This window comes from Sus scrofa, chromosome 16 (assembly GCF_054392235.1).
Source record: "Sus scrofa isolate SSC_HxYL_T2T_F1_AM1 chromosome 16, Sscrofa_HxYL_maternal_Yorkshire_Landrace_v2.0, whole genome shotgun sequence".
NCBI lineage: Eukaryota > Metazoa > Chordata > Mammalia > Artiodactyla > Suidae > Sus > Sus scrofa.
In genome coordinates this window covers 34,772,238-34,787,112 of record NC_139398.1, presented here as the reverse complement: position 1 = coordinate 34,787,112, position 14,875 = coordinate 34,772,238, and the positions used below count along the sequence as shown (strand labels likewise).

The window sequence follows — 14,875 nt, the reverse complement described above, 5'->3', positions numbered from 1 at the left end:
ATCTACTGAGTAAGGCCAGGGATCAAACCCTCGTCCTCATGGATGCTAGTCAGGTTCGTTACCTCTGAGACACAACAGGAACTCTGTGACCATTTTTTAAATTACTCATTGGATATGAAATTACATCTGTTGTCTGTTAGTCTAAAGATTAATTCTAGAAAACATAAAATATCAAAGAATACAACCAGCAATTCTGCAAGTTACTAAGGCAAACTATAAATATCAGAAAGCAAAAGGATGGAAAACAATTTAAAAACAAGGTGTTCTTTTATCTAAAATATAATAGCATTTCACCTAAATAATACCACATATGTATTTTAACTTGTAAGACTGCATATTGCAATTTTCTCTGTAAATTACAAATAGCTCATTCTTGTGAACAATTCTTAACAGTAAAAATTAATCGTGCAATCAAACCATGCAGGAAAAAGCTGCTCAAATATTCCCTTTACTATCCTTGAGTCCTAAGCCAATAAACATAATGCAAAAGAATCTTAACCATTAATCAAGTTTTTCAGTTATTACTTCCAAGAAACAATCATTTAAACAAATTTATATAAGCTATTAGATTCAGATGGAAATCAGCCTTTGCTATAAAAAGTAACAAACTTTAAAGTCATTTGATTCCACTTAATAGCATCAATCTGATCCATTGTGCTCCCTGATAAACTCTTCTGGAAAGTATACCAACTCTCCCTTTAATAGCTTCCATATTTATTTAAGCAAACCTTATACTGTCAGCTAAAGACAAAGAAGAAGAATATATAAACACTAGAATTCCTACAAATCCTGTCTCTTACTCTACTGGCAAGACTGTCACAATACAAATGTAAACAAAAACATTGAAAGATATGAATATATTAGATGAATTATCAATAATACTCACGCATCGTTTGAGCAAGTAACAAATTCTCCCTTTATTTTGGGATGCCATGAGCCAGTATGAAGCATTGCTGTGTGACCCTTTAAAAAAAAGGAGGGGGGAGAGAGATCATTTAAAAAATGTGCAAGTAAATAAACAAACTGACCAGAAGCTGACATATGCTTAACAGTAAAACTTTGTAGTCCTCCCCAAAACATACTATTTTAATTACAAACTGATATCATTTTATCAGTTTTATTTCCTAATATGTCTTACTTTGTCTCTTCTTTTTATTTTTTCAATTGATTCTAGCTGATTTACAGTGTTTCTTCAATTTCTGTTGTACAGCAAAGTGACCCAATCACACACAGTTCCCTGTGCTGTACAGTAGGGCCCCGTTGCCCATCCATTCCAATATAACAGTTTGCTTCCAAAAACCCCAAACTGGACAAACTGGAGTTCCCATCATGGCTCGGTGGAAACGAATCTGAGTAGTAACCACAAGGACACAGGTTCTATCCCTAACCTTGCTCATCGGGTTAAGGATCCGGCGTTGCCGTGAGCCATGGTGTAGGTTACAGACACGACTCAGATCTGACATTGCTGTGCTGTGGTGCAGGCCAGCAGCTGTAGCTCCAATTCGACCCCTAGCCTGGGAAACTCCATGTGCTTTGTGTTCAGCCCTAAAAAAAAAAAAAAAAAAAAAAAAATGGCAAAAACAACAAACTGCCTGTCTATCCCACTCCCTCCCTCCTTCCCCCAGGAATAAGTCTGCTCTCCTTTTCCATGATCTGTTTCTGCTTTGTAGATAGGATCACTTGTACCATATTTTAGATTCCACAAATAAGTGATATCGTATGGTATCTGTCTTTTTCTTTCTGACTTACTTCGCTTAGTATGAGAATCTCTAGTTCCAATCACGTTGCTGCAAATGGCATTAGTATGTCTTTTTTGTGGCTGAGTAGTATTCCATTGTGTATATGTACCATATCTTTTAATCCATTCATCTGTCAATGGACATTTAGGTTGTTTCTATGTCTTGGCTATTGTGAATAGTGCTGTGATGCACGTGGGGGTGCATCTACCTTTTTGAATGAATTTTGTCCAGATATGCCCAAGAGTGGGACTGCTGGATCATATGTTAGTTCTATACTTAGTTTTCCGAGATACCTCAATACTGTTTTCCACACTGGTTGTACTAATTTATATTCCCACCAACAGTGAAGGAGGGTTCTCTTTTATCCACACGCTCTCTAGCATTTGTTATTTGTTGACCTGTTAATGATGGTCATTCTGACTGGGGTGAGGCGGTACTTCACTGTAGTTTTGATTTGTATTTGTCTAACAATTAGTGATGTTGAGCATTTTTCATGTGCCTGTTGGCTATCTGTATATCTTCTTTGGAGAAATGTCTATTTAGGTCTTCCACCCATTTTTCAATTGGGTTGTTTATTTTTTTATTGAGGTGTTTGTATATTTTGGAGATTAGGACTTTGTCTACTGCATCACTGGCAAAGATTTTCTCCCATTCTGTGGGTTGTCTTTTCAGGTTTTTTAATGGTTTCCTTTGCTGTGGAAAAGCTTTTGAGCTTGCTTGGGTCCCATTGGTTTATTTGCATCTTTACTGTCATTATTCTAGGAGGTGGATCAAACAAGATGTTGCTGTGATTTATGTCAAAGAGCATTTTGCCTCTGTTTTCCTCTAGAAGTTTTATAGTATCTGGCCTTATATTTAGGTCTTTAATCCATTTTGAGTTTATTTTTGTATATGGTGTTAGATAGTGTTCTACTTTCACTCTTTTACATGTAGCTTTCCAGTTCTCCCAGCACCATTTACTGAAGAGGCTATCTTTCTTCCACTGTATGTTCTGTCCTCCTTTGTCATAGATTAGTTGACCATAGGTGCTTGGGTTTACATCTGGACTTTCTAGCCTGTTCCATTGGTCTGTCTGGCCAGTACCATATTGTTTTGATGACTGTAGCTTCATAGTATTGTCTAAAGTCAGGAAGCTCAATTCCTCCATTTTTGTTTTTTCCTTTTCAATATGCTTTGGTTATTTGTGGTCTCTTTTGTTTTCATACAAATTTTAAGATATTCTGTTCTAGTTCTGTGAAGAATGTCTTTGGTAATTTGATGGGGACTGCATTGCATCTGTACATTGCCTTGGGTGGTATAGTCATTTTGACAATAATGATTCTTCCAATCCAAGAGCATGGTATATCTTTCCATCTGTTTGTGTCATCTTTGATTTTTTTCATCAATGTCTCATCGTTTTCAGAGTATAGGTATCTTGTCTCTTTAGGTAGGTTTATTCCTAGGTATTTTATTCTTTTTGATGCAATGAAATGTGATGGTTTCTCTGATTTCTCTTTCTGACTTTTTGTTGTTAGTATATATAAATGCAATTGCTTTCTTCTTTTTTTTTATTATTTCTGTGTAATTTTGTAGCCTGCAACTTTGCCAAATTCACCGATGAGTTCTAACAGTTTTCTGGTACTGTCTTTAGGATTTTCTAGGTTTGGTATCATGTCATCTGCAGTGATTGTTTTACATCTTCTTTCCCAGTTTGGATTCCTTTTATTTCTTTTTCTTCTCTGATTGCCATGGCTAGGACTTTCCAAAACCATGTTGAATAATAGTGGAAAAAGTGGACATCCTTGTCTTGTCCTGATCTCACTTGAAATGTTTTCAGTTTTTCACCATTAAGAATGATGTCAGGAGTTCCTGTCGTGGCGCAGTGGTTAACGAATCCGACTAGGAACCATGATGCGGGTTCGGTCCCTGCCCTCACTCAGCGGGTTAATGATCTGGCGTTGCCGTGAGCTTCGGTGTAGGTTGCAGACGCGGCTTGGATCCCACGTTGCTGTGGCTCTGGCGTAGGCCGGTGGCTACAGCTCCGATTCAACCCCTGGCCTGGGAACCTCCATATGCCGCGGGAGCGGCCCAAGAAATAGCAACAACAACAACAACAGACAGAAGTTATAGTAACAAACATTTGGTTTTGTACAGACATTATTTCCACTTAGGTGGATAAGCTCAATAAAGGTCATATCCCAAAAAAAAAAAAAAAAAAAAAAAAAGAATGATATCAGTTGTGGGTTTTCCATATATGGCTTTTATTACATTGAGGTAGATTCCCTCTATGCCCACTCTCTGGAGAGTTTTCATCAGAAACAAGTGTTGAGTTTTGTCAAAATCCTTTTCTGCATCTATTGAGATGATTGCATGGTTTTTATTTTTCAGTTTGTTGATGTGGGTACCACACTGATTTGCAAATACTGAAGAATCCTTGCATCCCTGGGATAAATCCCACTTGATCATGGTGTATGACCTTTTTAATATATATTTGGAATACGTTTGCTAGTATTTTGTTGAGGATTTTTGCATCTATTTCCATCAGTTATACCAGCCTTTAATTTTTCTTCATTTGTGGTATCCTTGTCTGGTTTTGGTATCAGGGTGATGGTGGCCTCATAGAATGAGCTAGGGGGGTGTTCCTTCCTCTGCTATTTTTTGAAAGAGTTTCAGTAGAACAGGTTTTAACTCTTCTCTGAATGTTTAATAGAATTTACCTGTGTAGCCATCAGGTCCTGGACTTTGGTTTTTTGGAAGATTTTTAATCACATTTTAAATCTTGGTACTTGTGATTGGTCTGTTCATATTTCCAATATCTTCCTGATTCAGTCTTGGTAGGTGGTACCTTTGTAAGAATCTGTCCATTTCTTCTACATTGTCCATTTTATTGGCATATAGTTGCTTATAATAGCCTCTTGAGATCCTTTGTATATCTGTGGAGTCAGTTGTAATTTCTCCTTTTTCATTACTCATTTTATTCATTTGAGCCCTCTCTTTTTCTTGATGAGGTTTATCAATTTGTCTCTTCTTTTAAAATATATTATTTATTTCACTTTGTTTATTTCAACTTTAACTCACTGCCTAGGAATTAGCACAGTCTTACATAGTAAACAGGTGCTTAATAAGAAAGAAAAGACAGCGGGAAATGACAGCCTCTCTTCAGGAAAGAAATAAAAAGAAAGAAAACACAGTAAGAGACAGTGGAAAAAAGCTGGTGGAAAATAAGGAGAACAGAAAGTATTTGCAAATAATCAAGGCAAAAGAAACCAAACAGGGGGGAAAATCTCTACTTCAAAATGTATCAACAATTTTTATTCCACAATACATCTATAATGAGAATAAATATGTGAGAAAAAAATCTCCAAAATGATTCAGGAAGATTAGCTTTACTAAGTATGGAGCATAATACAAAAAACATCATAATTAAAACAATGTGAATTTGGTATAAAAGCTGACACACATACCAAATCAATCACAGAGTACACTTCAAACATAATCTCTCTCTCTCTCTCTCTCACACACACACACACACACACACACACACACACACACACACACACACTTCCCTTCTAGTGTAGCAAAGTACTTTAGTCAGGTTCAGATGTGGCAGAAAAGAGCTTAATACTTTTTAGTGTAATCATGGCAAATCCTCTGATTCTGAAAGTGTCCAGGTGCATATTTAAATAACTTGGAAGAAAAATAACTGTACCTCTCTGGAAAGACAGAATTGGACTGGAGTACCCACATGTGTGCCTGGAGACCCATCTCCAGTTCAAGCTGCTCTCAATGCCTCAAATAGTATCTGGCCAACTTCTGGCATTCTGTTCATGTTAACAAGGTACAAATAAGGACCAAAGATCTGGAAATCGCTTCCTACAGTAGGGAAGAATGGACTGAAGTAGTGCCTGGAGGGATTAGACAGGAAGTTTGAAATTCCATTTTCCTCTCCCAATTTCAAGATTTGTACATTCAACTATAACTTGACTGACATTTCCATTTGCATGTCATAGGTATTTTAAACATAACAGGTATAACGGGGAAATCTAGATTCTTACTGCCCACTTCATTTGCAATTAACTTCTTTCCTAGTTGCTAGAGCTACAAACTTGGAGTAATCCGTAAATATTGCAAGAACCATAACCCCAAAACCCTCCTCTCTCTACCCACCTAGATGTAATCCACTAGCTCATCCTGTTAGCTCAGCCCCAAACACATCTAAAATCTATCTACTTTCCTCCTTTTCACTACTACAACTGTTACGAGCCAACATTATCTGCTGTCTCTACATCAGTTTTTACATACTATGACAGGCCTATTACTTGTCTCTCTACTTTAACTCTTGCCTAACGTGCTCTACAAAGCAACCAATATAGTCCTTGAAAAATATACTTCTGCTCTGTTTGGGAAAAGCATCTTAGGAACTTGTTTGGAAACCAGCAATTTCAGAAGAATGCACTAACCATTCTGCTCTAATCCACAGATCCCGGACTTAAGCTGCAACAGTTCCCAGCTAACCTTGCTCATTTCAGACTATCCCCAGGAATCTGGAATTGGCTCTTGACAATCTATCCTGTTACTGTTTGTCCTGAAGTCAGGGGTTTTGTAAACTGACAGACTCCTCGGCTTGTCTCAAGTCTGAAGTCAATGGGAGATTCTGTCAGCAACCAAGGACCTCTCTGTTCAGTCCTGAGCTTTTCCTCTAATTGCAGGACTTGTCCCCAAACTTCTGTACAAAGACAGTTATACCACCCCTTAGGTTTTGTTAGTATATTATGCTGTGTTGAACTCTATATCCTTAAAACTCTGTGTCCGTAAGTCTTCAAGAATCTGAACATAAGGTATGGCCAGCATTGTTAGTGAAATTTTAAGTGTTAGTAAATAAAAAAATAAAAAGTGTTAATAAAATAAAATAGTATAATGACCCCCCCCAAAAATTAAAAAAATAAAAATGTTCTTCTGGAGTTCCCATTGTGGCTCAGTGGGTTAAGAACCCAACACAGTGTGCATAAGGATATAGGTTTGATCCCTGGCCTCGCTTAGCGAGTTAAGGATCCAGCATTACGGCAAGCTATGGCACAGGTTGCAGATGCAGCTTGGATCCCACATTGCTGTGGCTGTGGCATAGGCCAGCAGCTGCAGCTGCAATTCAGTCTCTAGCCCAGGAACTTCCATATGCTGCAGTGTAGCCATCAAAGTAAAAAAAAAATTAAAATTAAAAATATATGTGTATAGGTCTATGCTGTGGGTGCGGCCATAAAAACTTTAAAATTTTTTTAAATATACTTCTAAAAATGCCACTGCTTTTTACCCTCCACTGGCTTGCCGATCTCTTTACAGAGTCCACAAAAACATACATTTTCCAGCCCCTGCTTTCTTTCCAGCTTCACTTATTTTGTGCTCCTTCTTACCCAGCCCCTGGTCTTCTTTCATTTCCTCCCATACATGCAGCTCTTTCCCCACATCAGGGCCTTTACACAGGCTTTTCCATCTTTTGGAAAGCTCCTTTTCGTCTTTTACATGTCTGCTTCTTCTCATTCTTTCGATCTCAGTTTAACGTGCCACTTATTCAAATAAGTATTGCCTGGCCCTCTCTACCTAAGTGAATATGGCCCATTCCATGCTTCTCTACCAGGGTACTTGTCCATTTCCTTGATAAAAGTCACTATAATTTGTAATGCTATATCTATTAACTTCTTGATTCTTAAAACTTTGTTAATGTTTTACGTATTCAAAGACAAATACAGATGGAAGAAACCAAAAATTGAATATAAACAGAAACAAATGAGCCCTATTGTATTACAAATGAATAACAAATACACTGAAAAGATAAACAGAAGGTAACACCCTAAGTAACAATATACCCTATAGTGGGTTGACTGGTGCCCCCCCCCCCCCGCCCCCAGGGAAAGCTACATCCATGTTCTAATCACTGCAACCTGTGCTGGACCTTATTTGAAAAAAGAATATTTTCAGATATAATTAAGACTCTCAAGATGAGATCACTCTGGATCATCTAGGTCAGGCCTCAATCTGATAACAAGTATCTTCAAGCATCCCCAAAAGAGACAGAAAAAGAGAAGACACAAAGAGGAGAAGCCTCTGGGAAGACAGAGGCAGGGACTAGGGTTCCGCAGCCACAGCCAGGGGATGCCGGAGTCACCAGAAGCTAGAAGAGGCAAGAAGTGGTTCTCCCAGAGCCAAGGAGGGAGTGTGACCATGCCAATACCTTGTTTTCAGACTTCTGGACTCCAATGCTATGAAAGAATAAATTTCTATTGTTTTAAGCTACCAAGTGTTCAGGAATCTGTTATAGCAGTCCTAGGAAACTACTAATACATACTCTCAGTCTAAAGACCAAAAGAACTATAAATAAATATTGCATTCTAGTTAGTATATTTGTTTCTTTTTTGCCATGGTATGCATTAAATATTCTGAAATGTCTTTCAATATAATGAAGGTATAAGTAAATGGGGAAATATGTTGAAAATAATGGAAGTCGAGTTTCTTACTGTTGGAGAAGGGAGTTACTGGAAAAAAGGAAGACTAGAAAAACTCTGTGGTGTTTGAAATGAGGGACATCAATATGAACTCATGGTTTTTCACAGGTGGACGTAATATAGGTATAAATATTTACATTATACGTGTGTAAATTACTCTCTAGCTTTATATGCTGAGAATGTCCAGGACAATGATACTCCAGCAAACATAGCACAGAGATCCTGGTTCTAAATATCATTCTCTACTACAGGAACCAGGGCTCCTTGGAGAAATGTTTCTGAGGGTGAGGTAGGAAAAGCACAAGATAAACACAGACCATTTGGTTATGCCAAAAAATAAAAAAGTATTGCAATAATGATGGGGATATGTTAAAAAGATAAAGTGCAGGTTGCAGGGGCTTCTACCAGCTAAACCTGGGACAATTAGAGCATCAAAACAAATAATGAAAATAATGGATTATAAAGCACTGACTAAAACAAAAACCCTTGAGAGCATATTAATACAATAAAGAGATAAAAAGAAAAAGCTCTTCTTTACAGAATGCTAATAAACATAAAATGAATGATAGAATTAGAAAAATCATCATTTTACAATCATCGCAGTAATAATTGATTTAGACAAGAATCATCAATGGATGCAAAAACGAATAGAGGAAAGTCTGATGATGGACAGGACAATGTTATGGTCTCAAAACATCCCTGCAAATTACTTAATAATTACAAAGAGACAACAGGAACTTTGTAGTAAAGAAATCTGGTGGGCACTACCTTAAACAAGTGATCTAGGAGTTCCTGTTGTGGCTCCCCAGGTTAAGAACCCAACTAGTATCCATGAGGACACAGATTCAATCCCTGGACTCGCTCAGTGGGTTAAAGGATCTGGTATTGCTGCAAGCTGCGGCACAGGTCGTAGGTGCAGCTCGGGTCTGCTATTGCTGTGGCTGTAGCATAGGCCGACAGCTACAGCTCTGACGTGACCTCCAGCCTGGGAACTTCTCTCCATATGCCGTGGGGACAGCCCTTAAAAAAAAAAAAAAAAGTGATGCAAGTTTACATCACCAACACTGAGATGCAGTGACATCATGTACTTCCTGAAGTGAGGAATTAAGACGGGTTCGATATCATTTTTACGACAATTCTTCTAGAAATGCATATCTTGATTCTAATTATGAAGAAAAACAGCCAAAATAAAACTCCACATTTTATGAAATAACTGCTTTAATAATCTTCAAAAATATCAAAAATATCAAATAAAAAAGGCAAAAGAACTATTCTCACTTAGACAAAAAGGCATGACAGATAACTGAACTGGTGAGACTATAAGGAGATCACTGAGATAACTGGTGAAACTATCAACCATGGATTAGACAACAGTATTTTATCAACATTAAATTCTTGGTTATATACGAAGATATAATGTTATTAGGAAAACCACTGAAGAATTTAAGAGCAAAGGAGCAACTTATTTTCAAAAGTTGGGGGAAATTAAACACACACAGGTAATTTTTATGTATGTGTATATACAAACACGAGTGAGTGTCTGGAGGGTGTATATACAAGTGGCGGGGAAGGGGGTGGAGAAGAGGGAGAGAGAGTGCTTGTGTCAGTTGAGGGAGGAAGGGAACAAGACATGAGGGGAAGATAAAGTCACAGGGCAAAAAATGTTAGCAATTGGTGAATCTGAGGAAAGGGTATAAAGAAGCGCTACGTAGCAGTTTTACCACTGACCTGTAAATTTGAAATTATATCAAAATAAATACTTCTAAAAAATAAATTCTGGCTGCTCTGTGAAGCAAAGTCTGCTGCAAAAACAAAAATTAAGAGGGCCAGCTGGGAGTTGCCGTCGTGGCATGGGGGAAACAAATCCAACTAGGAACCAGGAACAACAAAACGTCTATCTCTCATAGTGCTGGAGGCACTCACATATGGAGTGAGCTCAGGACTTTTTGCGCAGTTCTATCTGTCTATCTATTTATCTATCTATCATCTATCTGTCTACCTATTTTTTAGGGCCACACCTACAGCAAAAAAAAAAAAAAAAAAAAGAGGGCCAGCTGGAAAGAAATTGATGTGATTCATATGAAAACTGAAAATTGGCCTGGACCAGGGAGCAGCAAGAAAGTGTTCAAAAGTGAGAAGATTTGGGATGCATTTTAAAGGCAGAGACAACAGTATCCCCTAAAGAACTGGATCCAGGCTATAAAAAGGGATGAAGCCAATGTTTATGACCTGAGCAACTGTGTGAATGGGGTGACTACAAATACGTGTGATTCCTTTCGGCCATGGAGAACATGAACCCCCTTCTGTATTTAGGGAATCCCCACTTCAAATGGCTCTTTGTGGAAGGCAGAGACTCCTCTCAGAGAGAAGCAATAAAGTCAGATGCTAACTGAACCAGCCTCCTTTACAGATATGACACAGGAATGTAATCGAGCTCCAGCCATGACATCCACTTTGAGCTGTGACTCAAGGACAATGGCAATATCCTCCTTCTGTCTCAATCCATTCAGGCTGCTGTAACAAAAATGCTATAAACTGAGTAGCTTATGAACAACAAATGTTTATTTCTCACAGTGCTGGAGGCTAGGAAGTTCAAGGTCAAGGCAGTTTTAGTCTGAACTTCCCGGTTCACCGAGCCCATCTTTTTTGCTGTAACCTCAAATGGTGAAGGGGTAAGAAAGCTTTCTCAGGCCGCCTTTCACAAGGGCACTAAACCCATTCATGAGAGCTCTGCTTCAGGACCCAATCACCTCCCAAAGGTGCCACCTTCTGATAATATCACTTCGAGGTTAGGATTTCAACATACAAATCTGGGGGAGACACAACATTCAGTCATGAACCCTCTCCTCAAGGACAGCAATCCTGTAGCTCCTGCAAGACAAAGTTCCATGCTCTTCAGCAGTGCTGGTACGAGCCATGACATTCAACATCCGGCAGTGACCATCACAATTTTATCAGCAAACCAAGTGTGCAGCATGGTTCCAAGGCATTGTTCTTGCATTTCACATCAAGGGTCATTCGCCAGCCCTTCCAACATTCGCACTACAAATAAATCAAGTACAATAAGCTTCTGCTCCAAGCAGCTAAGAGCAGGTACTGAAATCCTAGCTCATAATTTTTATCAGAAAACTAGAGTGAATTAAGACACATTTTACAGAAGGTTCCAGTTTCACTCAAGACGAAATACACACATTCCATCTTCTTGCTCTATCTGATCCCAAGATCTGAACAAAATTTTCAAAGAAACTACCAGAAGACACTGAATAGTTGATAAGATCAAGCAAAAAGGGTACAGAACCCAGGTGCCAAGGAGCAGTAAGGTGAGGAGTTTCCTGGGGATGTTTCTTGCTTCCTCTATTTCCCAACTGAGGCTCTGGGGCAGCTCACACTGACAACTGAGAGCACAAGGAGACAGAGGGAGATCCAAGAAAAAGCTTCTTTCTCTCTCCAGGGAGAGAGGCAGTGTGTGTGTGTGGCGGCGGAGTGTGTGTGTGGCGGCGGAGCTCTTGGGACCTGACCTGCCTTATGCCAGGCAAACACAAGCAACAAAGCTACCAGTCTCCCCTCAGTGCTGGTACCAGAAATGGAAGCAGTCTTTACAGGCCAAAGAATGAATGATGTCCTCCTTTTCATACCAGACAAGCACTGGCTCTGAGGTGACACTTCTCATCCTCCCCACCAGGTGCAATGGCCCGCAACAAAAAGGCATGGTGCCTCCTCCCCTGACCCAAAAGCAGCAAGGACAGCAACCCCAACAGGGTAGAACACTTTTGACGTTCCATACCCTCTACTTGGCCAACATCAGCAATAACGTGGACTGATCACCTAGACCTTCCTTGTTCCACACTGACTCCTGGAGAGTAACAGCACCTGAGACAAACCAGAACAGCACACAAGGGCATAAAGGCTTTGGAAATTAAACCTGTATTGGAGGTAAAAACAGCACACAGAAGACAGATCAAAACAGACAGCCTAAAACTAATCAGGTTGACTGTCAGCTAAAAAGAAACCACACATTCGCACAAGCAAAGAAAACCTCTCCTGAAGTTCTGGACAAGAATCAGAATCTCATAACACAATATTCACAGATTTTCTTTTTTTTGTCTTTTTTTTTTTTTTTTTTGTCTTTTTGCCTTTTCTAGGGCCACTTCCCACGGCATATGGAGGTTCCTAGGCTAGGGGTCGAATCGGAGCTGTAGCCACCGGCCTACACCACAGCCACAGCAAGGCAGGATCCGAGCCGCATCTGCAACCTACACCAGAGCTCACAGCAATGCCGGATCCTTAACCCACTGAGCAAGCGCAGGAATCGAACCTGCAACCTCATGGTTCCTAGTCGGATTCATTAATCACTGTGCCACGATGGGAACTCCCTCATAACACAATATTCAAAGTGTCAAGGATACAATGCAAAATTAAACATATAAAGAACTAAGAAAACCTAACCAGCTCTCAAAAAATAAGACAAAAGACACCAACTACAAGATGACCCAAATGTTGGAATTATCAGAAAAAGACTTTAAATCAGTGTTTACAATCATAATACAAAAAGGGAAAGCAAACAGGAGTCCCCATCTTGGTGCAGAGGAAAGAAATCTGACTAGGAACCATGAAGTTGCGGGTTTGATCCCTGGCCTCTCTCAGTGGGTTAAGGATCTGGCATTGCCCTGAGCTGTGGTGTAGGTCGCAGATGCAGCTCGGATCTGGCGTTGCTGTGGCTGTGGTGTAGGCCAGCAGCTGCAGCTCTGATTAGATTCCTAGGCTGGGGACCTCTATATGCCACGGATGCGGCCCTAAAAAAACAAAAAAGGGGGTGGGGGAAGCAAACACTCTTAACATAAACGCAAAGACAGACATGCTCAGCAAATGAAAACTTTTTTTTTTTTTTTTTTTTTTTTTTTTGCTTTTTAGGGCTCTACCTACAGCATATGGAGGTTCCCAGGCTAGGGGTCAAATCAGAGCTGCAGCTGCTGGCCTATACCACAGCCACAGCAACACCAGATCCAAGTCTCATTTGCAACCTAGACAACAGCTCATGGCAACGCTGGATCCTCAACCCACTGAATGAGGCCAGGGATCAAACCCACGTCCTCATGGATCCTAGTCAGGATCGTTAACGGCTGAGCCACAAAGAGAACTCCAGCAGAAAAACTATTTTTAAAAGTTGAAATTTGATTGTACTGAAAAATACAATAATGGAAATTAAAAATTCACTGAAGGGTCCAATAGTAGAGTGGATATGCCAGAGGATAGAGTCAATGAACTTCAAGACAGATCAATAGAAATAATTCAATCTAAAAATAGGAAGAACGAAAGAGGGGAAAATGACAGAGTCACAAAGACCTATGAGACAATATCAAAAGATTTAGTATTCATGTTATATAAGACTCAGGAGGAGAAGAGAGATAGTACAGAAAAATATTTGAAGAAATAATGGCTTAAAATTTGCCAAATGTGATAGAAAATGTAAATTTACAGATCTAAGAACTTCAGTGAATGCCAAACAAAATGAATTAAAAACAAAAAAACAAATTAAATTAATGAAAGCCAGAAGACAGTGGAACAACTTTTTTAAAGTACTGAGGGCAAAACACTGCCAAGTTAAATGTACAGAAAATGTACTTTATAAAATGAAGGTGAAATAAAGACATTCTAAGATGAAAGAAAACTAAGAGAACTTGTCACCCATAGACCTGCTTTAACTGAAATGCTACAGAAATTTAAAAATTGGTCATATAATTCATACAGATATTAAAAGAACAAAATTTTTAAATGATTATTTTATTACTTCAAGAATATCTATTATTACTATTTTAATTCTTATTGTATTAGTTCGAGAAACAGTAATTCAAGAATAATCATGAAAAGAAAGAACAAAGTTGGAGGACTCACATTTTCCAATTTCAAAATTAACTACAAGTTAATGTCAATAGCAGCTGTATTCATAAAGCTTTGTTGGCAATGAGACAGATGTGCAAAGAGAGGGAAAGAGGGAATTAAAGAAGGTATTTCCAGAAGGAGAGAATAATCAACTGTGTCAATTACTGCTGAGAGTTACAGTATTATGAGAGCTAGAACTGACCATCAGATATGAATGACATGGTGCCATGATGATATGATGCCATGAACACAGAAGTGAGCTAGGTTCCTCTCAATTCCTTGCGCCTGAGGTACTCAAAGACAGTAATTAAACTGCCTGGCTCACAGATTAAATCCACAGGACTGTCAGGGATTCCATTAATCTCGTTCCAAAAATGGAAATGTGTTAGCCTTTGCTTATTTAAGAAAAAACGAATTTCTAAAGCCAAGGAGTACACAGGTATCTAATCTAGTTTCATGTCATTAAATATCTGTCTCTGGCCCAGGAAAATAGCTCATGATTTGCAACAAAAGGATCACCCCAATAACCCCAATACCTGCCCTGTCTTCACGGACTAGATCCCACACTGCCTTGGTTTCCTCAATCTTGCACACTACTCCACCCCTTCACTCTCACCCTCTGCTGAACTCAGCTTCACCTCCACTGACAACTCCACCTGGTCTCTTAATATAATGTGTAGTCTGCTTACCTCCCAGTCAGTTCCTGGTTTACCAACTTCCTCTCCTACTCTCAGTCTCAAGGATTCACCCATTCCCAGTACAAGGAGGAGTGCTCAGCCA

At 39.1% G+C, this 14,875-nt stretch overlaps 1 protein-coding gene across 2 annotated transcripts in view; it reads right to left on the bottom strand.

The window, feature by feature from the left end:
* The window catches only part of WDR70 (WD repeat domain 70), a 290,519-nt gene that overhangs the window by 169,196 nt on the left and 106,448 nt on the right, over nt 1–14,875 (bottom strand). For both annotated transcript variants that reach the window (XM_021076961.2, XM_021076962.2), the window contains exon 9: nt 887–963. In XM_021076961.2, coding sequence (XP_020932620.2) covers nt 887–963 — 77 coding nt within the window. The remainder of the gene's footprint in view (nt 1–886; nt 964–14,875) is intronic.